The following is a 21,917-nucleotide window of genomic DNA, read 5'->3' on the forward strand; positions in this document are numbered from 1 at the left end:
AACCAACAAGAAAGATAGTGTCAGGATGGTAGCAAAACTGATTCAAGATGGGAGAACAGAGCGAATTGGAATGAACAGACCGATGAAGCCGCCACAAGATATGAACTCCGGAGAGGAGAAGAAGCAAGATAGGCCAGGCCTGTGCCAGTAATACAAAAAAAAAGGAAGAAAAGGGTAGAGTTACAGATTAGAATCGTAATACTGTCGTGGACGCGTTAAAGCACTAGCGGGATATGTAACGGCAACCTGTTCAAGTAGGCTATACCGGGGTGCCAGTGTAAATTATTAGTTTCAAGGATTGAACGGAACACACTAATGCAACAACACAACCAAACAACGCGTTCTCTGAAGCGGCGTGAATATTTATTTCTTCGAGCACAGGAACCACCACTATTCGCCCCGCAAGAATAATTGATCCTATGGTATTCAAATCTCATCAATTACTCGACTTCTAAGAAGTGCGGGAGGTTGGTAGGATATATCTTGTGATTCAAATTCTAGAAGCCGCATATGGCACGCAGCCTTGACGGGAAACGTTTCCCTACCGTGGTTTCGCTACCGTGATGTCCAAGAAATTCTCCGTGATGATGATCATGCCAAGGCTGATGCCGCGGCTTGCCACATTGGACTTAGAGTTCAGTGCAACATTCGCGGCGACTCAGTTGCGGTGACGATTTTGATTAACCACAGCCAGCCACTAGTACTCATCTCCGAGTTATTGTGATCATGATCAGTACAGACTCGTTCTTGACATATTCTTTGCTGGCAACACAGTCGGCTGCTCGGCATACCACTTCCAGAATGCACTCGCCCGCGCCATGTGCTGCTATTTATTCCACCACGGTGAGCTCTAAAATATAGCGCTGCATTTGATCTTTCTCGATTCTCACCTTCAACTGAAGCTTCTTGCCAGCCCAGGTCTCAGATCTTTTCTCAATGTCCACCAAACACTGTTTGCTTCGAATCCATACCTATCACCACCACTGATGTATTTGGTCTTCGTCAGAAGCATTGGTGGGTGCTACACTCTTTACTAACCGGTCCCAGGTCCAAATTTACAACATGCAAATTCTCACGTCCGAACATGTGTATTTGTTATTGGTGGAATACGTCTCCGAAACCGGCAAGTAAATCACTCATGACTATGTATCATCATGGTGCTAATTTCGTCCATCGATTTGCTGCGCCTCACCAATGAAACCATTAATTGATGTCAATGCTTGTGTTTCCAACAACGTTCCGTGATCAAACCTCGCCGAGCAAAGTTTGCCGTCGCTGCAAAGTCCACGGCACCGCCATTACAATAATGCTATGGCATGACATCGCCTTGCAATGAGCCATGATCATATCCAGTGGGCTGATGACTGTGATACTTTGCCCATCCTTCCTGTGAGTGTTAATAGTGGCGGCCTACAAGGTCAGTGTCCAGAAACGAGTTCGCCATCGACTGACATCATGAAACGGCTCCGGTTGAGGTGACCCACACCTCGTAATTTGATTGGGTAAGCGAGTGCACTGGATGATTGTCCTGTTTCATGTAGCTCGGTCTTGAGACGATCCGTGAATCATCCCAAAAATCCATTAGAGAAACATCTTACTACGGAGGTGGCCATCAGGTTAGTCCAGTTGTGAACCAGGTTTTGGGAAAACTAGGTGCAAATCGATGCTGGGAAGCGTTTGGTGCGTCTTCCCAAAACGTTGGTTCGAGACTACCTTACCGCTGATCAAGCTCTCGGGCCGACCACATAAATGGATTCTTCATTATGGCGCTGGCGAATCCCCTTGGCCTTCTTCACAGATAACAACATCGGGTCAAAGAAGGCACATACTCTTTCTCCCTATTTATGCATCTTCTGAACTATTTCTGGCTGTTTCTCAGCCCAATCTCAGCCTGTTCTTGGTTTCCCCTATACAAACCTTGGGCAAATGAAAATAGTCGTTCCTTCACTAATGACACATGTCCTCGTGTACACAAATTTCGGTCCGTACTCTTTGTCCTGGCAGGACCCGACTCTGTTTAACGAATCCTCCTGGCACATCATCGGAACTGAAATCTTCTCTTCGCGAGACTCTTCGCCATCAATCCCATCTAAATGCCCTGCACCCAACATGACGAAGCATTCCTTGCTCTTTTTGACGGCTTCTTTCGTAATATATCCATAGAACCTTTTGGAGCCCTCTGCTTGTAGCCAACATCTTCACATCTATAATTAATTCTCTTGGTACTACCGTGAAACAACCGATGAGGCCGCCAGAGCTTTTGGCCTGCGGCTGGCACTTCAGTTCCACACCTCAGCTCTTGTATGCTCGACCGCACGTCTTTGCAAGATATGTCCCGTCTTCGTTATTTATAATCACATCGAGACATAACTCCAGCTCAGTCGTACACATTGGCTTATAGGTAATATGTAACAAACATATCCTATGATATCATCGGAGGAGCGAGCTAGCACAATCCCCGTTGTTGTTGCATTTGCAACAACTTATCCTACTTGATATCTCTGCTAAGAGCAGACTTGTACACCCTAACTTGTACGCTGATCTAAAGAATCATCACAATCAACTCATCTGCTTCCGAGTCATCGCCAACGGCTACACGCTATATCATGCATCTGGGGCCCTTCTGATCAAGCGTCTAATTTGAAGATCGAGGCAATAATGAAGAGACTACTCTATAAATGACATGCACCCGATCAGGTGAGTAGACAATAAACGGTGCTGGCTCAGATACTGGGCTGACATGCTACGCAGAAAAAATATAAGCTGATCCACGAGGCAAGGCGAACAGGCAGGTCCTGAAAATTCCTGCATATATATATATACATCGTCGTATGAAGATGCCCGAGGCCCCCGAGTCCTTCCTTGGTTAAGAGCGGAATGACCTGACTATAAGCCTATGAGGAACCCTCTGTGTCTGTGTCAGATGGGCAATATTCCGTCGGCGCCCATACAGGGCTGCGGCACTCCTCGTATATTCGCTCGACCTAGCATGGTCAGTGGCAAAAACATTGAAAGGGGCAGGTAGAACCTACCCCGCTGGTCACCAATATCCTGGTAGAAGGCCAGCGCACGAGGAGAGTGCCATCCTGCAAGTCCTCCTTGAGCTTGAACTCCGCTGACTCGGAGTGCGCAGTTGCTGTCCGTGTCAGGGTGATCTCTCCATGGGACATCTCAATGGCGAGGTCATGCTCAACCCCTTTGAGCAGTGAACTTTGGTTCAGGAGCCGCAGGACTACAAAATCACATCTCCTATGGTAGTCTTGCATTCCTCAATGGCAATTTCCGCACTATCTATGAAGATGATAGGATCTTCGAAGTTCATGCGAAGACGAATGTCCAAACGTGTCGTTAGGTGCGAGGCCTCACAGGACTCACACTGGCACTCCTCGACATCAGTATGATTTGTGGACGGGGCTGAGTCGGAGAGTAAATCCATGGCCAAGACCTTGGCAGCAACAGAAGGTATCGGATCCAGGCTATAAGGGAAGGATTCCTGCACTGCGAGCCAGTCTGGCATGCTTCTTAAAGGTTGAAAATTTGCCGCCACAGGCGGAATTCCAGCGCGAAATCGAATAAACGCGCCATGTTACATTGTTACATGCACACATGCATACCTCGCGATCAGAATCACGCATGAGGTACTTCCTCGTTCCTACTCAGAGTTCTCCTCTCGCTTGGCGGAAGTCGGTGTCGCTTTAAGCGCTCATGCATGAAAACTGGACCTTTTACCGGAGAGGCTCTATGGTGGATATTGTGATGTGTGTATCGGAGAGCAAAACACGGCGTGCGTCAGACCTTACAACACACGAGAATGTGACTAATTGGCCCGTACGGAAGGCAGAGGAAGCGCGGAGATAACTTAAAACCGGTGCAAATGCGACTCCCCATAGGAAGTCCTATAATTGAACTAGTAATCCTGATAAAAAACATGCGAGAATATAGAGCCTCGGCACTGGCAGAAACACTAGTACTTATCAATAAAAACATTTCGAACAGAACATCGATGCCCGAAGAAATCTCAATAATGCGCAAGGAGGGGGAGGTGAACAATCACAGACGTACGAAAGGCGGAAGAGTCCATGGTACAGAAGCAGCCCAAAAAGAATAAGAATTTAACCCGGGGAGAGCTAAAGTTATCAATAATCATCATCTTCATCACTGTCGGAGTCGCCCTCGAGGACACACGATGGCATAACTACACCTGGAGGCAGGATAACGGTAATGGTACCAGCATTTGGGTTCGAGAAATCCGTGATTCCGGGGTTGGTATGTGAGATCAGGACTTCGCGATAACCCTCAGGTAGGGCGTCTTCTGCGATGGGATGAGGAGCTTGCGGAGGAATGTTGCGTCGCTCGTCACCCGGACACTCTTGAGTAACATGGAATTTCCAGGTGGGGTCAGATGGCGACAGATGGCAGTGGAAACAACCTCCTCAGTGGAAACAACCTCCCACTGAGCGCAAGGCTTCTCGTTCGGTATAAGTGAGGTCAGGAAGGGGAGATGTGGAATTTAATGCGTGCGTGTTTGACATAGGAGCAGAGGCAGACTTGAGCATTGACTTGGGTACGGGCATCGTGAAGCCTTCCGCAACGAGGCTCAACCACGTAGTCGCCATGACATGGATCAGTGCGTCGACTGTCAAGTTCTCGTACGAAAAATTTGGTATGGCCCGGACACGAAGTTGAAGCGCGGGATTGGCAAAAAAGAAGAGGTGGTTTTTGAAAACAGAGTCACTGATAGCGTAACCATCACCCAGTGAACCAAGCGTGTTCCGAGCTGTTTGTAAGGAAGCAGTGAACGAGCGGAAGTCATCGAAGTCTTGCGAGACGTCGTAGAAGCGCGCGAGGGCATCGAGACGCCAGCCGGAAGGTATGAAGCGATCCTTGAAGCGCGACGCGAACTCCTCCCACGTGGCAAGCTGTTTGAGCATATCACGATTCTGGTTCCACCAAAGTCTCGCGCTCGGTTCTTCCGGCTGGAGACCCGCAAGTACAATAAGCAGTTGTGGAGACATCACATATACCGGGTTCCAGGCAGACCACGCGAGATATTCGTCTTCGCAACGCCCAAGCCAGACATTGATTGAAGCAGGCTCAATCGGACCAGAGAATGCGGGTAAGTCAAGTTTGGACATCTTTGGTGGCACTGTGGATGCGGCGGATGCAACAACGGTCGACAACGTAAGAGAAGCGCGAGACTTGGAACCAGACATGTTACTAAGTGCGACGAGACGTCACGCTGCGGTCAACAATGGTGTGCGACGGCGACAGATGAACCAGGTAGAGGATTACGAATATCCGATGGGCGTAGATCCGAATGCAAACTCGCAAGATCTTTGATCAAGTGATGGACGAGGTCATGTTCTAGTTGTGTCTAGATTGCATGCGTCACTAGTATCAGCTGACTAAGCTACTAATTAGACGTGAACGTACTAGGTGCTTATATGAGACATGGTCCTCGCGTCTTCATTGGAACTAATTCTCAAACCCACTGGTGGATTGGACGATTCACTGGCCAGATTCCTGATAGATGTGGTTGAGAATATATCTCAAATGGTGTGTTATTTCACACCTCGTATTCAGAATTCTCGCGCTCACTAACAACCTCCCCAAAAAGTCACTGTATCGTCCATGATGCCTTCCGAGCACTCGTGCCCGAACCTCATGAGCGTATACCGATTACTGGAATTAATACCCTATACCTTCTATTTCCCCTTCTCCCACTAATTTACATGGGATACCTAGCGAGACGGCCAGACACGTTTACCTTACGTCTTCTATTCCTCCCGTTGGTGGTCGTAGTTGCCGTCGGGACCTACTTTCGTTTTATGTGGACAGAGCCACATCACAACATCTACAATTGGGCCCAAGGTAACGTAATATCACTTCCCCCGTATTTGCATAGTCACTCAAACCGTCACAGGTGTACTCGCAGAAGCCATAAGTGCCAAGGCGATAGATTTTGCATGGAGAAAAGAGGGTATACTCAAGATTGACGAAGTTCAGCCAGGTGTCGCAAGAAACCCCGATGCTGTCAAAGCTAATGGTGATGCGCATGCAAAACCAGTCACGTCAGATCCAGCTACCCCAACATTTGCTTGGCTATATGATGCTTTGGAAGTAATTCTATCCAACCGGGGCCTAGGTTGGAAATTTGGTATCGGGATTCATGTTCCTCGTGAGGAGAGATCTCTCGAACGGAATTCATTCCTGTTTGCGACGTTGATATCATTCATCGGAAACTACATGATCTTTGACCTCCTCGAGTCGTTGATCAAGCTAGTACCTGACGTTGGCGCTCCTCATGGCGGCACCATATTCAGGGCGGAACTACCCTTCTTCCATAGATATGCGCTTTCTACAGCCATCCACGTTGCAACTGGCTCTTGCATTTTGGCTGCCTTCGAACTCTTTTATGATCTCATCACGATCTTTGCAGTTTTGCTTTTGGGGAAGCTCCCCGTCTGCATGGCCTCCCGTGCTAGACCATCCTTGGCGGTCTGACTCCCTTCATATCTTTTGGTCCAAACGTTGGCACCAAATTCTTCGAGAAATTTTCTTCATCTTTGGAGGATTTTTTGGCAAGATCATCGCAGGAAAGTTTGGCATGCTGTTTGGGACATTCATCGGGTCTGGATTATACCACGAATTCGCTGCATATGCACTCGGGAGAGGTTTTGATACCATTGTTCCGCTCTTTTTTATGCTGCAGGCTCCTCTACTGCTCTGTGAAAAGGCATGGTACAAGTACACAGGACACCGTGTCGGTGGATTGTATGGGAGGTTGTGGGTCTATTTTTGCGTCATCATACTTGGGCAACCCTTATGTACGTGCTTGAGCGTGTTATGTAGATGCTGACCTTGACGCCCTTTTTGCAGCGAACTCTTGGCATAGGAGAGGTCTCGGAGGTGGGCTCATGGTTCCGCCTTCATTAAGTCCTGCTCGACAGTTCATTATACCATCCATTCGACATTGCCTCAATGGTATAGGCACGGATATCCTAGAATTCATAGTTGGGTCCACATAGTCGATACTGCATTTTGCTATCATAAACTGTGACAGTTGTTGGTCTTGGAAACGCACGCGACGAAATAATATGATCACATTGAGTCCCCAGTTATCTATCGGTTCCTCCTGCAATGCGCTTTGGAGGAAACCAATCTCTACCTGTTTGATCCACCGCCCGCTAAATCGTACCAACCAAGTTCCTTTCCCCAACTCTTCCACATTCTATCAATAATCCTGAGTTTTTCCGATCGACGCAATCCAGGATCTTCAAGGAACTCGATATCTTCCAAAAATCCCTCCCGGAGTCGTGACCGTGCTGGTAGTGACGTCAAAGCGTACTCTCGAAGGTGCGCCAGAGATAAAACCAATAGTCCTGTCGTCAAAGCAGGAATGGTGTCCGAGTGCACGTTCTCGATATCGTGATGATGGTGCAACAATTTAGGTTGGAATAGCAGGAGCCGCTCGATACGCCTGAAAATGCAGTGTCAGCGCATATTTTCCAAGACACTGGTATTTTCTACCTCATTGCAAGCCAAACACTGGTCTTTCTGAGTTTACCTCCATATCTCCCAGGTCTTATAGACAGCAATCCTCTTAGGAATCCTCCTGCGACATATATGACAGCAAGGGCTGGCGCGACACCCACGAATGCAAAAGTGAGTTCTTGAGACTTCAACAGCTTATCAATGCCAGCCAGCGCTTGATCGAGATCCACCTGTGAACATTTAAATGAGTAGAAGCCTGATAGAGGCGCATTGTGCTTACTTTGGCCTTCTGGACCTGAATGAACATTGACCTCAAGAGTGTCCCCGATATTGCAGATTTCACCGGATTTTTGATGTCCTCTTCATAGATCTTCAGCACAGCGGTGAGGTCACCCTGACGTATCTGCTGTGAAAGTGCTTCAAGTTGTGTAGAACTATAACCAAGTTTCTCCCTAGCGAGAGCTAGGGTCATTCGCTCGAGTGACTTTACTGACGATCAGAGAACGACCCGGAAGTGGTAGGATTGCTCACATCGAAGTCAGCAGCTACTGCTTCTCGCCTAACAATGACGCCATCTTCTCCACCAGCACGGATAGTTATGAGGACATCTTTGATAGGGTCAAACAGCCAACCCTTGAAAAAGTTTTGTACGGTGTTCACCACATCTAGCATAAGGTCGGCTAAAGTTGCTCTGGAAGCATAAATATGCTTGGCACAATAGAGCGTCAGTGGGGGAAGTAGGAATAAGCGAGGCCATAAGAGGGCAAGTCGGGATGGTCGCCGCAGATCGTGGGCGTTCAGGTACGCATCATGCATGATCCCATGATTTTTAAATGCACTGAGGAGTTGTTCGATCAAGGGGAGAACACCTTTCTGTGATGCATCGCCTGATGTGACAACAGCGAACTTGAACAGAAACTCCGTAAGTGCTTGATTGTCAATGGACGAACGAGTAGTCGAAACATTGAAGTCGGCCTCCAGACCATTTGAAAGCAAGGACCGCAACTCCAAAAGCTTTCCAAGGACTTCCGCTCTTTCGTCCCTCACCTTCTCCAACTTTTTTCTTCTGAGCTGACACTCTTCTCGAGCAAGACGGAGAGGAAACAGCAGGAGAGAAGTTACTCTTTGCATACTGTACATGACCCCATCATGTATTTTTCTCAGCCAGGGCAACAAGGGAGTCCGCTCGCGTACTCTTTCCTGAGATAACAGGAGTAAATGATGCCACAACAGAGGGTTGGTCTCGCAGATATGGAAAGAGTGCAACCATGAATGGGTTGAGCCGAATAGGCGCAGCATCCCAGTAGAATCTTGCAATAGTTGATGGGCGGAAGGCCGACAATCGAACAGACATCTTCCGTGTCTGGATCAACTGCAAAACTCGGCGAAGACGACTCGGCAACGCTAAATTTCCGAGCCCAAAGAAGTGACAGATATGAGGAACATGTGCAGTGCACGGTGCGTAATGAAGACAGACGTACACTGTAAGAGATACGATGCTACAGACCAGGTGGATTGTTCGATATCGGCCCACCACTCTGCGTCAAGCTGAGCCGCACTTGATTCCTCCAGGTAAAGATCCACGGCGAGCGCATACATGTTGAAAATAGTTTTCCTGACGACGGCGTTGTAGAAGACAGGTTCCCCCTTGTCAGATTGCAGCCCCGGTTTGTCCTCCAGAACAGGGAAAGTACGGAGAAAGTTTATAGATTGCTGCACCGTAGCTTCAGAGGGTAAGCCCTGGAGCATTGCATGCGTCGACTTTAGTGCACCTTCATCGCTTGTAGGCTTAATCTGCGCAGATATCTGCAGCCTTGTCAACGGAACCAGACGCTCAGTGTAGTGAACGGTGAAGTTCAACGTCATGAGTGCCAGAAGAAGCTGGGTGACGTGTCTCACTTCCAGACGAGGCTGAGACGACCGCGGTACTTGACAATGGTTTCGACAAATAAGCAGGTCCTTTGTAGAAGAGTACTTGCGGATCTTCAGGAAAGCGTATGAAAGGCTTCAGAAATCATTGAAAATGTTTGTTGCAAAGACACTAACTTAATTATAAATTTGGCTACTGGACTAGTACTAGTAACGGAAGCGATTAATAGTCCCGGTGCGCCTGGTATGACACTCGGGATTAGGCCTCAATTGCAAACAATCTGGATTCTGCAGCATAGCGTCTCCCGAAATTCCAGACTCATCTGGTGACATGTAAAAAGAGAGTATCGATAAATCACCTTCGACTACTTCGAAGCTTTTCTCCTTCAACCCTAAACAGACATAATAATTAGATAATTTTCTGTATATCTGACTCGGTCACTCTCAGGATGATAAGCGGGGGGCCTGTCTAAGATACTCCCGCATGACATGGTTTGCGGCCAAAGAGGAGGGTAGTCTGATGGGAGTGGTGGTATATAAGATACAAGCGCAACAGTCAGAAGTGTAATGTCCAAGACATGAAGTCAAATACAAATATCATCAATAACGCCAGCGCTACAGATCAGATCACTTATCAAAGCCAATAGTCCTGCTCACTGGATGGAGCGTGATCATCACAGGATTTCTGTCGTTCACTATTTCATCAACAGCGTCATCCATATCGTCATCTTCATCATCGCTCTCGGAGGTTCCTCTGGCATGCTTCAACCCAAACATGCTCACTACTCGATTCATATGTGCTTCGGATTGCTTGAACGTCGGTGGTGCGCGAAGGGAATTAGCACATGCGGAGAGCTCCAGGACCAGTTCACCGTCCAACTCGGTGGTAAAGAGATCGAATATATATCTCCTTACTGGTAAACGGTACCGTTGTGTCGAAACGGTGTGCAGAGCACGGAAAAACACAGAGGGTGATGAAAATGCTGATCGGTATTCAGGTCGAGACTTCATCCTGGGATGGTTGTTGAGATATCGTGGAAAAGTGCAAAACCATTTTATATAGTTTACCTGGCAAGTGACCTCGATGCGGCGTTTGCAATCACGGTGTTGCTTAGGTTCTCTATTGCGGAGATTACCTCCAGGTCCGTATGAGATGTTGGTGGTATAAGCCGAGAATCGCCGTCCCCCTTTACCCCGATAGGATCCCATGCAGGTAGCTGGAAAGCATCAGATAAACAGTATGGTATAGAAAACTCTAGTGCCTCACTGAGATAAATTTATCCAGATCCAGGGGTATGCACAACCCGGTCGGCACCCCAAGTGGCGACAAGGTTGCCTCCCACCGATAATCATCTAGGATTTCAGCTCCTTGAGTTGTTGAGGAGATCAACCCAAGAACGAAGAAACAGGTCCTAGATGTGTGTTCAATGCAAAGAACCAAGCACTCAACGAAGTGCTTACCCTCGCACAGAGGGAATGGGAGAATGTTCAGCGATCTCTAATATAGCGGGAATGATCTCTTCCTCTTCCAGGAACGGGAGGCCCCCCTCGGTGGCCCCAACATTCCCCTACGATATTATCAATGATTTTATTTGAACGCGCACCGGCAAAGATAACGCACCACTGCCCACAGAATGCTCTTAAGTTTGAGAATTAACTCAAGATCCTCACTCTCGAGACCGTGCTGTTTTATGAAATGAGAGAACTCAGAGAAATGGCCCTTTTCGCTAAGAACTTGACAGCCAAGCTCAGTTTTCGACATTTCCCCATAAAAGTGGGGCGGAACAACTCCGTCGAAGGCCCTGAGGTCAATTTAGTTACACTGGCTGCATTAGAGAGTGTCACGTACAAGACATCTTCATCATCTTCTGCAGCCTCTGAGCTGAAGACCTTAGACAGGAAGATTTCCACCTGTACGACATAGTAGATGTTACGTTCCTGGATAGGCAATGATCAGAGTAGTATGATGAGTAAAGGAAAACACAGACATGGAACCACATGTCCATCTCCCTGTCGATGTAACCTGCGCTGTACAAGTAACGGAAGCCCATCGGAGTTGACATGAATCTAGTTTCAGGTCAGCTCTACGCCTAAGCTAAAGGCAGAAGAACAAACAGACTTGAGCAGTAGTGGATGTCCAATTTCTCCGAGATGGTCCATCGTTGGTTGCATTTCTACGACAAGTTGCAGTACTTCCATAGCATCGCAGGCTTCTTCAAGGAATTGGATTGCCAATTCACAAACCTCTGGCGCTTGATCATATATTTGAGTCAAAAGAAGACGTAGTGTCCATGCGACCGGTGTGATTGAGTCTCGTATGAGATCTCCAAGGTGGTTCGTCGCATAAAGGCGTGTGCGCTGTGGAAAGTATATAAAGCGAATGAACGATGCATTGGACGTGGCATGACTCACGACGTCGCTTGATGTAAGAGCTTTCGAGAGCACGATACGGGGATGTCCATCACTTGATATCCAGTATATGACTGCTTCTATCAACACAACTGAGCGCTCACATCGTATAATCCAAATTCGTAATCACTGCGGTGATCAAGTCTTCACGATCGCGCAGCTCACTAAGGTGATAGAAAGCAGTAAAAAATTTGAACTTTTCCATCAGCCTGGGGACACCAATCAGTAAGACACATCACGGGTTGCGAATGGCTCACTCGATGCCTTCTGTATGCTTGCTTAAAGTTCCGAGCATCTCAAAGTAGCCATAGGTCAACGTCTCCGATAGCCTGTACTTGGAAAATATAGGATCGGATTCTGATGTGCCATTGAACTGCAAGACATGCTGACATCAACAAAATCACGGAATCGACTCGGTAAAAGCATACAGGGTCCAACTGAGCAAAACACTTGACTATTTGCTTCAACAAATCATCTTCCGAAGCAAGGAACCGGATCCCGTCTGGACTAGCCAGTAATGTGGTGAGAAGAGAGCATCCCAAGCGCACCCAGCGAACATTGGGCTTGCGATTTACGATCAGCGTGGAGCATCTGGAACAAGACAGTAAAATACCTGTTTCCTGGGAAGGTCAGAAAATCGATGGGTAAACGGATGGAAAAAAGACAGTAGTCGTCGCATGAATCTTGCTACTTTGATGGCTTCTTCCAATCGCTTGGGATTCAATAGTGGCCCCTCGATCAACTCTTGAAGCATCTCAAAGTTCCATTTCGCACTATCTTTTGTCAACATAACCTGGAGCAAAGTCAATCTGACTCACAACACGGACCCGAAGTAAACGCACCTGGGTCTCGAGCAACGATGACTGGAAAGTTTTGTCATCCATCTGCATCCCCATCTTGATTTTGACCTGCTCGACTTGTCTCTGTCCTCTCCGGACTGCGTCTTCAGCAGAATTCGCCCTATGATACCAGGTAAATGGATTTCTTCTGGCCATTCACAAGCGCTCACCTTGGGCGTGCATTCCTAACGCTAGGTTGTAGTCTCAGACGGTTGCGATTGAAGCTGTCGATTGCGGAGAGAGCAGATGTTCCGACTATCCTGTGCTCTCCTCGGTTATAATCTGCTGCCAGACAGAACACGCGAGGAACAGCCTAAAGCAGATTCAGATTCCAAAAAAATATTTTGGATGCAGCAGACCACACCTGTATCTTGGCAGCGACACCCAGGGGAAGGACTCTATTTGCCATCTGCATAACTTCGGCCATGAGCAGGGTTGCCTTACGTGACAAGTTGGAGCCAGTGGTGCATTCTTCAAGCATTGCCGTGAGTGCCTATTGGCCGTCAGGTTGATTGGAGGTGTATAATGGATATATGCTTACATCTATCAGACCAGCGTCTGTGAAGACGAGGACAAGAAGGGCAATGTATTGGTCAGTAAGCTTTAGCGTTTCAGGAGCCTTCTCTGCAAGTTTCTGATCTGCAAGCTGATCTGCAAAAGCTCGGGGTTTCCGGTACACTGAACTGGACCTTGAGCCACCAACAACACGTGATGGCTAGATGACCTACTTGTGAGCCGTCGACCATCTATAAACGTTTTATACCATTGCGGGGCCTTGATATTGAATAGATCAAAGAACATATCCAGCACTATCTCCTTAAATCGATGTGAGTTCTTGTCTTCCAATACAGACTCAAGCAACACACTCTTGTTTCGAGAGACGGTATTCGTAGCGTATTGACGATAGACTTGATGGCGTGTTGATCCCCCAGACAGAAATACATCAACCCTATAAATTGTTTCATAGCTGGACGGAGATATCACAATATGCCTACCACTCCAAGTCCGTAGCATCAGTTGTATGATCTTGGTACAGCCTCGCATACGATCTGCGTGATCTGCACCCTTGCCATAAGCATCTGTGATGGCAGAAAGAGCAATCTGGTATACAAGGTAAAATCGTGAACGGCCAAGAAGAACAGCCTGCCTACCTCCAAGTCAGTTCCAAGATGCAGGTATGCGCGAGTACGAGGAGAGTCGATGATGTGCAAGAATGTGGCAGCCAATATTGGCCCGATTTCGACTGGACCTTCACCTAGGGCATGCAAAAGGAATCGAATGCCTCCAGATCGCGCCACGAGGTCAATGTCAATGAGAACTTCAAGGTTTTGATCAGATGCAGGAAAGATTACAAGAAAACTATCCACGCACCCATTTCAGCGAGTGTTTGTACGCAAATGGGACGAAACAGATCTTCAGCATGCTCAGCAACTGCTACAAATGCTCGCATAATGGGTTCCGACAGAGGAATCGTTTTTGCTCCAGTAACACCACGTCGATCTCGAGGTTCGGAAACGATGTCGACGATAGTACGAATGAGCTTGATGACTTGTTCCCTCTCTATGGCGTGTTTGTTATCTCGGGCTAGAGATCTATTCGGAAAAATCTGAGATTCCTGCTGAGCAGGGCAAAATAAACACAATACTTTACAATGAACCACTCTATAGGCTGTTTATGCAGCTCCTCTGCTGAATCCGAGTCGACCAATGCATGCCTGATGAGCCGATAGGCAGCGGCTCTGCAACGCATAGAGCATCGATCAGAGAGAGCGGGGATTATCCTGAAAACTGGCATCAATAAGTACTGATGAACGCGCGTAAAACTGCCCACGCTTGAACAACCTCGGGTAGATTGATTTCGTAGCGGACGCGAAGATTGCGTTGGAGAATGCAAACGAATCGGTTCATTACTTCGACCCTGGACTTGTCATTACCTGCTGCGGAAATACTGCTCGTGGCTGACGGGGTCGATGCTGGAGGGGGTGATACTATTGGACGCGATAGCGAATTTAAGGATTTGATGCAGGCATTAGCTTGAGCCAGAGTTGTTCTAAAATCATCTACCCCGAATGTCAACTTACAAGTCAAAACGAATAATTTACAGACCTCTGTCCCTATCATCGCTGTCTGCCCTGAATCGAACCCCGACTGGAGGAGCCTGACCAGCGAATTTGCGCCGATTCACAGGAATTCCGTTCTTCCTGCGCCTGCCTCGGGACGTTTCTGGTACGTTATGTACTGGTTGTTTCAATGCGAATCGTGAAGAAGACGCACCAAGTTCGATTTTCCTCGTCAGAGACTCGATTTCGCCCGTCGCCATCTCGAGCTCCGATTCCACCTGCAAACGCATCGTTTCCTGTGGGACGCACTGTAAATCAATCAAATAAGAATGTAATGGAACATACATTCAAGGGCAATTTGAGAAACCTCTCTGCGCCCTCTTTAATTCTGTTTTCCCGCTCTAGTAATGCATTGAGGGTATCGAGCTGGTGCGTAAATGAGCGCTTACTATTGGCCAGCCTGAGGTTGAAACGAAACGAAGGAAGGACTTACCTGATCATCATAATCTCTGTTAGTTCCTTCTGTATCATGGAGCTGGTTCGTTGGCTCCAAGCCAGTGGACTTGGAAGATGATAAGACATTAGCTGGGTGTGTCGTACCAGAATTCTCCTGATCGATGCTGGTGGGCATCAACACCTGCTGTGGACAGTGATGATATAATAGATGCAGTTACTGCAGATTCTAGAGTACTGCTTGGCCGAATGGTACTAACTGTTATTAATTTATTATTACATAATCAAGAGTGGACTCTCGGAGTCTTTAGGATCTAAACTTGGCAGAGCAAAGGTCTGGCGGACTCGACACAGACGTCTGTGTCCGGGAGTTTCCGGTCAGTACGCGACGGCCGGCTCTATCATCTCAGGTACTGTTGCTGTACTGAATGGAACTTTTGAACGAATTGACGGTTATCGAGAAGGCTATGATTGGTCAATGTCGAGCAAAATGCTAGGTCGTACTAGCATAATAGGTAACCCTGGACAACTCCGGTGACCTATAGGAACCTCATTGAATTACACTGTGGGAAGGGAAACCCATAAAATTCAGTAGGTACTACTAGGAGAAAACACTGTTTCAAAGCCAATAGAGAAAGCCACTGAGACTAGTAAGGTAGCGCAATGAATGGACGGCCAATGAATCCCCCGAAAAGACGATGGATATCAGTGGTTGAACCCACCGACATGGCCACTAAATGCACTTCCGACTGGCGACAGGTCATCACATAATATGTCGATTCCATAATTTAAAGGCGTTTCGAAACAATAATCAGCCCCACTGAGCTTGCTACGCATGAATCCAATATGTAAACCAAGATCGTCTCGTTCACCCATGATGTGACCCAGCAGCCGCATGTTCCTTTCTCAACTGTTCGTCCGTCGCCAAATGTTCTTCTGCGACTGCTTCAGTTACGACAGCTTCTCGAGGTGTTGCGGCGGCTTCTTGAGAAGCCATATTGATGGGGTGTGACAGCGACATCCGCGACTCATCAAACCTTACAACTGATGCCGTAGAACGCGCAAATTCAGCCTGTGCGTGTAGATCTGGTCGAGACTCAGGGTCAAGGTCACGAAACTGAGATTGGAAGTGAATGTTGGGTGGCGGAAGGTATGAAGATGCCCTTTCACAAAAGGATCTTGGTGCGTGGTTGGAGGATGACTTGCGAGAGGATTCAGGGCGGCTGCCGTCCATGATCTGTGATCAACCTGGAAGACCTCGATATGCGCGGTCGCCACTTTTCATGCTAACATTACTACCCGAGCGACATCGAGAGAACAAGGATGGACGGCGTGGTCTTGTGGACTCCACATCAACCTCTTGATCAATAGTAACGATGCGGGACTTGATGCCTTCAGGAAGATCAATATCTTCACTGCCGCTGTATTGCCTAGTCACAAGGATAGACGGTCGTTCATCGCCAGGCACTGAGCTAGGGAGCTGAAACACGGGGGGTGCAGAAGAGCCAGGACCAAACCAGTGACCTACATCAACAGTGTCATTGAGGTCCAGAAGACCTAGCGGATTTCTTGGAAGCCATAGGGCATTGGTGATAGGTCGTGTGTGGGAAGGGTTATCATAAGGGATGTCGTGACGGGGTTCATCATCCTACGTTGCAAGAGGTGGATATCGCTGTACGAGAGAAGTCGAGATGCGTGCTGGAGGCTGCCGTTGCCATTCAGCAGGTGGGGATTCAACCGTCCCATCCAGAATGGCAGCAGATGGTTCTCAATGGGCCGAGGTCAATGACGTTTTCCCTTTCTCGTCTACCGAATGTAGCCTAGAGAGCAACGGGCGTGAGGGCCGGACAGATCCGGCTTACGCCGCTCACGCGGTCGAAGTCTTTGAGGAACGGTTGAATAAGATAAATTCACCCAGGGTGGTAAGCACCAGGTCTGGATCTCGAAGGCTGGTCCTCAGCGTCGACTGCTACGTTCTTAGCACCACCAGGATAGTTTGGCGGGATAATCTGGCTTCCAGGGTTGTCTTCAGATTCTCCCGTACCCGTCCTGCAAACCACCTGCGCCTCCTCAGTATCATCTTGCTCGAATTTGGCGCAGCACATTCGGGTCATGCTGATCGTGATTTCATTATCAGATTAAAGATTGATGGAAAGATAAAAAAACACGCACATCACCTTGACTATCGCGGTGAAGACGAATGAGAAACCCGATAGTGCTACATTAACAGTTATCCGCAACACAGCTTGAGACAGTATCAATCCTATGAATGGAAATACATCAGTGGCGTTCAGGCTTGTGAGTATCATACGATCCAATGAATAACGAAGGATACGGATCAACAGTATTTGACCACCGCATTCGTAGATCTTCACATAAACATGTAGCCACTACCCATCTGGATCAGGTGTAGCTTCGCAAAGGGAATGATGTAACATACCTGATTTTTTACAACGGCTGGAAAACGTTTTAGTCAGTATAGGTACTATCGTGAACCACATAAACAACAAACCAGTCTCAACTGAGAAATAGATCAACCCGAAGGGTATGACAAGTGGGTTAAGCAGAGCGAAGAGGAGTAACACGTGAATGACCAGGAGATGGTTTGGTAACTAGCTTGCATTCGGAAATTTTGTAAGAAATCTCGCTGCGCAAAATGACGGAACTCACAATAGAAATTAAATGTTCGTGGGCGAATACCAGCAACTCTTTCCTCGGAGTCACATGTCGCTTGGTGAAGGGATGAGTGAATAAAGGCAACCACAGCGAGGGATGTCAACATCATGACGATCTTCAATACGACACCATAGAAACTCACACTACCTGCCAAGCTCAACGTGAGAACGGGATGCAATACCATAAGTTATGGATGCTTACACAACACAAGCTCAAAGCCTCCATGAATTGCGGTGGTAAAGATCACTGCAAGCAAGCAGAACCCATCAACTCACTGCAAGACGTCGAAGGATTGTACTTACGCCATCCAACATAGAACGGCGCGGCCGTCGGGAAACTACCAGCGACAGCACTTATTATACCACTCCCGGACACGGTCTTGAACGAAGTAAGGAAAGACTGGACTGCAGGATTGTATGGGCTTCCTTCGAAATGGGTAGAAGAACGGGCGGAATGAGAATCGTGAGTACTACTTGGATATTCAGCACAAAGATGTCAAAGAAGGATCACACATACTAGACTTGGCCAGAACGTCGAAATGCTTTGAAATAGAAACAAGACCAACGAATAGTGACACTGAAAAAACCCAGAACATCGTGAATCCCCTGAGACATAGTCAGCGACTCCTCGTGGTCATACGACAATGGACCAGTACTCACCAGACCCCAATGTTTACCACCCAATCTTTGAGAACGTCCACTTGGTATGTTAACCTCATAACCCTCGTCCAATCGATGTCTTCATACTGCGGGACCATCGTCACGAGGCATGCAAGTGGGTTATCAGGATGCACTGCTAAGTACTTGTATGCCTCCCTTGTATCTGCCGGATCATTGAAGGTTACGAACGCTGTTGACACAATGTCGTATTCAGTAGCAGCCCGCGCTCGATTCTGCATTATCAACGATGTGATGAGGTTGAGTTTTGCAGTGTAAATAATCAATGCTTGGCACGAACTTCAGACGGAAAAGACAGGAAGGTGGATTAACGGCTGATATGGGTCCAGTATGTTTCGTGGCAAACTGAGAACTGCATCCCATGTCGTCTTGTGTGGGTCGATGCTGTCCGTCTCCGGATCCACTTTGACACTGTCAGTCTGTGGTAGCCACTAAATTCACTAAGACGCACCCTCCGCTTTCAAAATGAGTTTGCGCCTTGGGGGCACAAACTTGCTGGTCAACTCGTGATCAACCAGACACGGTGAGAGCACGTCCGAACGAGTAAGTCTGTATCATTGTTCTGGTGTCCGATGAGGTTTGACTATACTCGTTCTCTATGACCAAGTACGTGCTTCCCATCATACTCTACTGCAACAAGTTTTATGCTGGGGTAGCTGAAGAGCACAAGAAGCTGTTAGCCAAACCTTAGAATTCCAATCAACAGACTGTGTTGGTGTGTCACATGGGACGGTCACCATTGACAGTCAGATTCACACAAAAAGTAGCAGTTGCAACAACGGTGGTATAACCAATGTATGTTCTGTGTGTATAAATCAATAAAATACTGAACAATTCATGAGACCACCTGCGTGAGAGAAGGCATGGAGAAGACAGAGTATGCTCACAATAACCAGTCAATCATCCTCCCAGGACACCTGTCCAGAAGCCCACCTATCACCCCACATCAATCGTTTGTGGTAGACTTTCCTAAGCTCTCTAAATTCTCTAATGAACTCATCCACATCTGAGGCATCGTTGCCCGAGGAAGACGGAGAGGACTGCACAAATGATGATGCGAGAGCCTCTGAGGCATCATCTTGTGCGGTAGTCGCATGACGAAGACGAAGTAAAAGAAACTGAGGGTTGAACCGCTGAAGAAGCATCAGATGTCAGATGCTAGCTCATATATCATATTCGGCGACGTACTTGATAGACCTCTCGTTGTTCGCGCTCGAGATCCTTCCAGCGAGACTCCATAGACTTGGCGTTATCAAAGGCTTCTTTGGTTTCAGTCCGCAACTCGTACAGACGGTCCTGTAGTGATAGGTTTGTTCCTAAAGCAAGATGTCTGCGTGTTGCCTACCAACGAATGATTGAAAGCTTACGAGCGATGGCTTCGTTTGCCATACCTAGCTCAGCCTGAGCTTGATATAATTCCTTGACCTGAGGTAAGGAATGGAATATGCTCTGGAAGTAAGCGGGATCATTGAGGATGTCTTCAAGATCTTCGCGTCTGTGTAAGATGAGTGAGCTAGAAATGCAGGCTCGTGTATGGTACACACGTAAGATGGGCTAGCTCGGGAAATTCATTCATCAAAGGTGTCGCAGCCATAAATGACGCGGGATAGTAAATCAAGTTGTCATCTAAAGCAGCTTGAGAGTTCAACGTTCAGGAGGCTAGTGTGCCTTTTTTTCCTTTTCCAGTTTCCACGATGGCCGCGTCCATCGTTCTTCCTGGTGAGCAAGTCCCGGCCCAGCATGTCAACCTCAAGCTTGGTCCTGGCCTTCTTCAATTATCGAGCGAGACACAACAACAAGCGAAGTCAGCTCCTGTTATTGCTACTCGCTCAGGCGTCCTTAACCACTCAGCTAACAAGAGCAAATGGTGGGTAGAGGGCAATTCAAGAAGAGTATGACGCTCTACTCCGTAACGTGCAAGCTAGCCGTCTAATAACCACCTCCAGTACGTGCCGGCGCCCCAGGAGAGTGTGATTGGCGTGATCACTGGACGGAGTGGTGAGGGCTGGCGCGTCGATATTGGATCTGCGCATCCTGCTTCACTGGATGGCTTGGCGTTTGAAGGGGCAACCAAAAGAAACAAGCCGAGTCTAAAGGTACTTCAACGTTCCTTTCAGCTCTAGTGCCAATATATAGCTTCTTGATGTATCAATCAGGTCGGTTCCCTCATTTATGCTCGCGTTTCCTTGGCCCATAAAGATATGGAGCCCGAACTCGAGTGTTTCGACGCCCAAACTCACAAGGCTGATGGGTTTGGTGAGCTAAAGGATGGCTTTGTGCTTCAGTGCAGTTTGCAAATGAGCCGACTGTATGCTAGATTCTTGCTGCTATTTCTCTTTTGTTCATTATTTTTTCACCCAGATTACTTGACCCTAAACATTTTCTCCTGCCACTGCTTGGATCGCGTTTCCCTCTGGAGGCGGCAGTCGGAATGAATGGAAAAGTATGGGTCAGTACGAAGGAGATAAAACATACGATTGCCATCGTGCGATGTATTGAGGCGGTCGATCCAGACGGCGGCGGAATAGACGAAACTAATGTGAAGAAGTTCCTTAGCAAATTGGATATATAATCGCGGTACATTTCGAGAGACACCTGTTGCACGCGTACAGGTAGTAATGACAGTAAAAGAAAGTTGTACAACTGAAAGGACAACGATGACACATACATATACCACAGTTTCTCTCAACTCAATCATCATCCGCTATCCTCGCGCGTTTCGTTGGCCGCCTTCCTGTACCAATGCTCTGCGAGTCTTCATCACTGACAGTACCCGCACTTCGTCGCATAGCGCGTTTGCGTCGTTGATACTCTCTATCACGGTTCTTTTTCTGCTGCGCAGCAGTTAACTCCTGGGTGCGCGGAGCGGGAGGTACGACAACAGTGGTCAGCCCTGGTGTTGTTTGAAGCCTCATATCATCAGGTGCAGGTGTCGAATCTTCACCTTCTCCAAGAAGATCCAAGGACTGAGGAGGAAAAGCGAAATACTCCAATGAAATATTTATCCATATCTTGAATTACTTGGACATACCTTTTGCCATGTCCCACTACTTGTTGAGAACCACCGGTCACCGTCCCCAATATCGTGCTTTCTACGCGCCGCAGCACCCTGAGTGGGCTTAAGATATCCGTCGAATCCATGGATAATATTACCAGTAGTGGATGTTTCAGTGAGATAAGAAGTTTCCAGCGTATGTATCAGGACTTCAGTTTGTGCCTGTCGATTATATAGAGCATGTTGAACAATTCAAGTTAACAAAGAGGGTCAACGTACCAGTTGTCTGTCCGCGGCCCTTTTCTTCTGAATCATCTTCACAAGTTCATCTTTCACCTTCTCGTATCGTGCCTTCTCCTCCGCGGTGGGAGGGTCTTTGCTCGCCATAGCAAGAATCCAATGGACTTAGAGATTAAGTGCCATCCACACAGCTAATAACCCTCGAG

At 47.7% G+C, this 21,917-nt stretch overlaps 9 protein-coding genes across 9 annotated transcripts; 2 read left to right on the plus strand and 7 right to left on the minus strand.

Moving 5' to 3' along the window:
• Positions 1–4,270: 4,270 nt before the first annotated feature.
• DFJ58DRAFT_440335 (uncharacterized protein) lies at positions 4,271–5,528 on the minus strand. Its single transcript, XM_041380422.1, has 2 exons — positions 5,434–5,528; positions 4,271–5,374 (listed from the first exon to the last, which is right to left on the minus strand). The coding sequence occupies exon 2, from the start codon at positions 5,211–5,213 to the stop codon at positions 4,434–4,436; it is 780 nt and encodes a 259-aa protein (XP_041249598.1). The 5' UTR covers positions 5,214–5,374; positions 5,434–5,528; the 3' UTR covers positions 4,271–4,433.
• DFJ58DRAFT_903875 (uncharacterized protein) lies at positions 5,352–7,028 on the plus strand (the record flags this gene model as incomplete). The annotated part of the gene is made up of 6 exons (XM_041394886.1): positions 5,352–5,374; positions 5,434–5,556; positions 5,618–5,871; positions 5,924–6,478; positions 6,552–6,827; positions 6,880–7,028. Exons 2-6 carry the CDS (start codon positions 5,531–5,533, stop codon positions 7,026–7,028), a joined length of 1,260 nt encoding a protein of 419 aa, XP_041249599.1. The 5' UTR covers positions 5,352–5,374; positions 5,434–5,530.
• Positions 6,917–9,530, minus strand: DFJ58DRAFT_761854 (NCA2-domain-containing protein). Its single transcript, XM_041388507.1, has 6 exons — positions 8,976–9,530; positions 8,669–8,898; positions 8,026–8,571; positions 7,775–7,978; positions 7,531–7,724; positions 6,917–7,480 (listed from the first exon to the last, which is right to left on the minus strand). Exons 1-6 carry the CDS (start codon positions 9,358–9,360, stop codon positions 7,165–7,167), a joined length of 1,875 nt encoding a protein of 624 aa, XP_041249600.1. The 5' UTR covers positions 9,361–9,530; the 3' UTR covers positions 6,917–7,164.
• A 173-nt stretch (positions 9,531–9,703) lies between these two features.
• On the minus strand, positions 9,704–15,364 carry DFJ58DRAFT_677335 (Rapamycin-insensitive companion of mTOR, N-term-domain-containing protein). Its single transcript, XM_041383142.1, has 28 exons — positions 15,164–15,364; positions 15,016–15,096; positions 14,885–14,966; positions 14,717–14,833; positions 14,442–14,670; positions 14,257–14,391; positions 13,983–14,203; positions 13,763–13,929; positions 13,607–13,712; positions 13,478–13,560; positions 13,340–13,427; positions 13,153–13,289; positions 12,976–13,104; positions 12,782–12,924; positions 12,615–12,732; positions 12,386–12,565; positions 12,201–12,335; positions 12,030–12,145; positions 11,877–11,981; positions 11,776–11,827; positions 11,483–11,721; positions 11,352–11,430; positions 11,213–11,301; positions 10,985–11,165; positions 10,825–10,931; positions 10,631–10,775; positions 10,432–10,580; positions 9,704–10,375 (listed from the first exon to the last, which is right to left on the minus strand). Exons 1-28 carry the CDS (start codon positions 15,299–15,301, stop codon positions 9,991–9,993), a joined length of 3,936 nt encoding a protein of 1,311 aa, XP_041249601.1. The 5' UTR covers positions 15,302–15,364; the 3' UTR covers positions 9,704–9,990.
• Positions 15,365–15,899: 535 nt separating this feature from the next.
• DFJ58DRAFT_440514 (uncharacterized protein) lies at positions 15,900–16,391 on the minus strand. The gene has a single exon (XM_041380423.1). The coding sequence runs from the start codon at positions 16,355–16,357 to the stop codon at positions 15,992–15,994; it is 366 nt and encodes a 121-aa protein (XP_041249602.1). The 5' UTR covers positions 16,358–16,391; the 3' UTR covers positions 15,900–15,991.
• Positions 16,367–16,771, minus strand: DFJ58DRAFT_652268 (uncharacterized protein; the record flags this gene model as incomplete). Its single annotated transcript, XM_041381670.1, has 1 exon — positions 16,367–16,771. A coding segment is annotated over one exon (405 nt), but the record flags the coding sequence as incomplete, so codon positions are not given.
• Positions 16,772–19,372: 2,601 nt separating this feature from the next.
• DFJ58DRAFT_652089 (uncharacterized protein) lies at positions 19,373–20,070 on the minus strand (the record flags this gene model as incomplete). Its single annotated transcript, XM_041381656.1, has 4 exons — positions 19,373–19,609; positions 19,665–19,792; positions 19,844–19,971; positions 20,021–20,070. The coding sequence occupies 4 exons, from the start codon at positions 20,068–20,070 to the stop codon at positions 19,373–19,375; spliced, it is 543 nt and encodes a 180-aa protein (XP_041249604.1).
• A 100-nt stretch (positions 20,071–20,170) lies between these two features.
• DFJ58DRAFT_652229 (exosome complex exonuclease RRP40) lies at positions 20,171–21,048 on the plus strand (the record flags this gene model as incomplete). Its single annotated transcript, XM_041381664.1, has 4 exons — positions 20,171–20,368; positions 20,423–20,572; positions 20,633–20,784; positions 20,838–21,048. 4 exons carry the CDS (start codon positions 20,171–20,173, stop codon positions 21,046–21,048), a joined length of 711 nt encoding a protein of 236 aa, XP_041249605.1.
• Positions 21,049–21,166: 118 nt separating this feature from the next.
• DFJ58DRAFT_837024 (histone acetyltransferase subunit NuA4-domain-containing protein) lies at positions 21,167–21,858 on the minus strand (the record flags this gene model as incomplete). Its single annotated transcript, XM_041392331.1, has 3 exons — positions 21,167–21,442; positions 21,508–21,693; positions 21,751–21,858. The coding sequence occupies 3 exons, from the start codon at positions 21,856–21,858 to the stop codon at positions 21,167–21,169; spliced, it is 570 nt and encodes a 189-aa protein (XP_041249606.1).
• Positions 21,859–21,917: the final 59 nt, after the last annotated feature.

Source organism: Suillus subalutaceus (assembly GCF_016647625.1).
Source record: "Suillus subalutaceus strain FC151 chromosome Unknown DFJ58scaffold_7, whole genome shotgun sequence".
NCBI classification, from domain to species: domain Eukaryota; kingdom Fungi; phylum Basidiomycota; class Agaricomycetes; order Boletales; family Suillaceae; genus Suillus; species Suillus subalutaceus.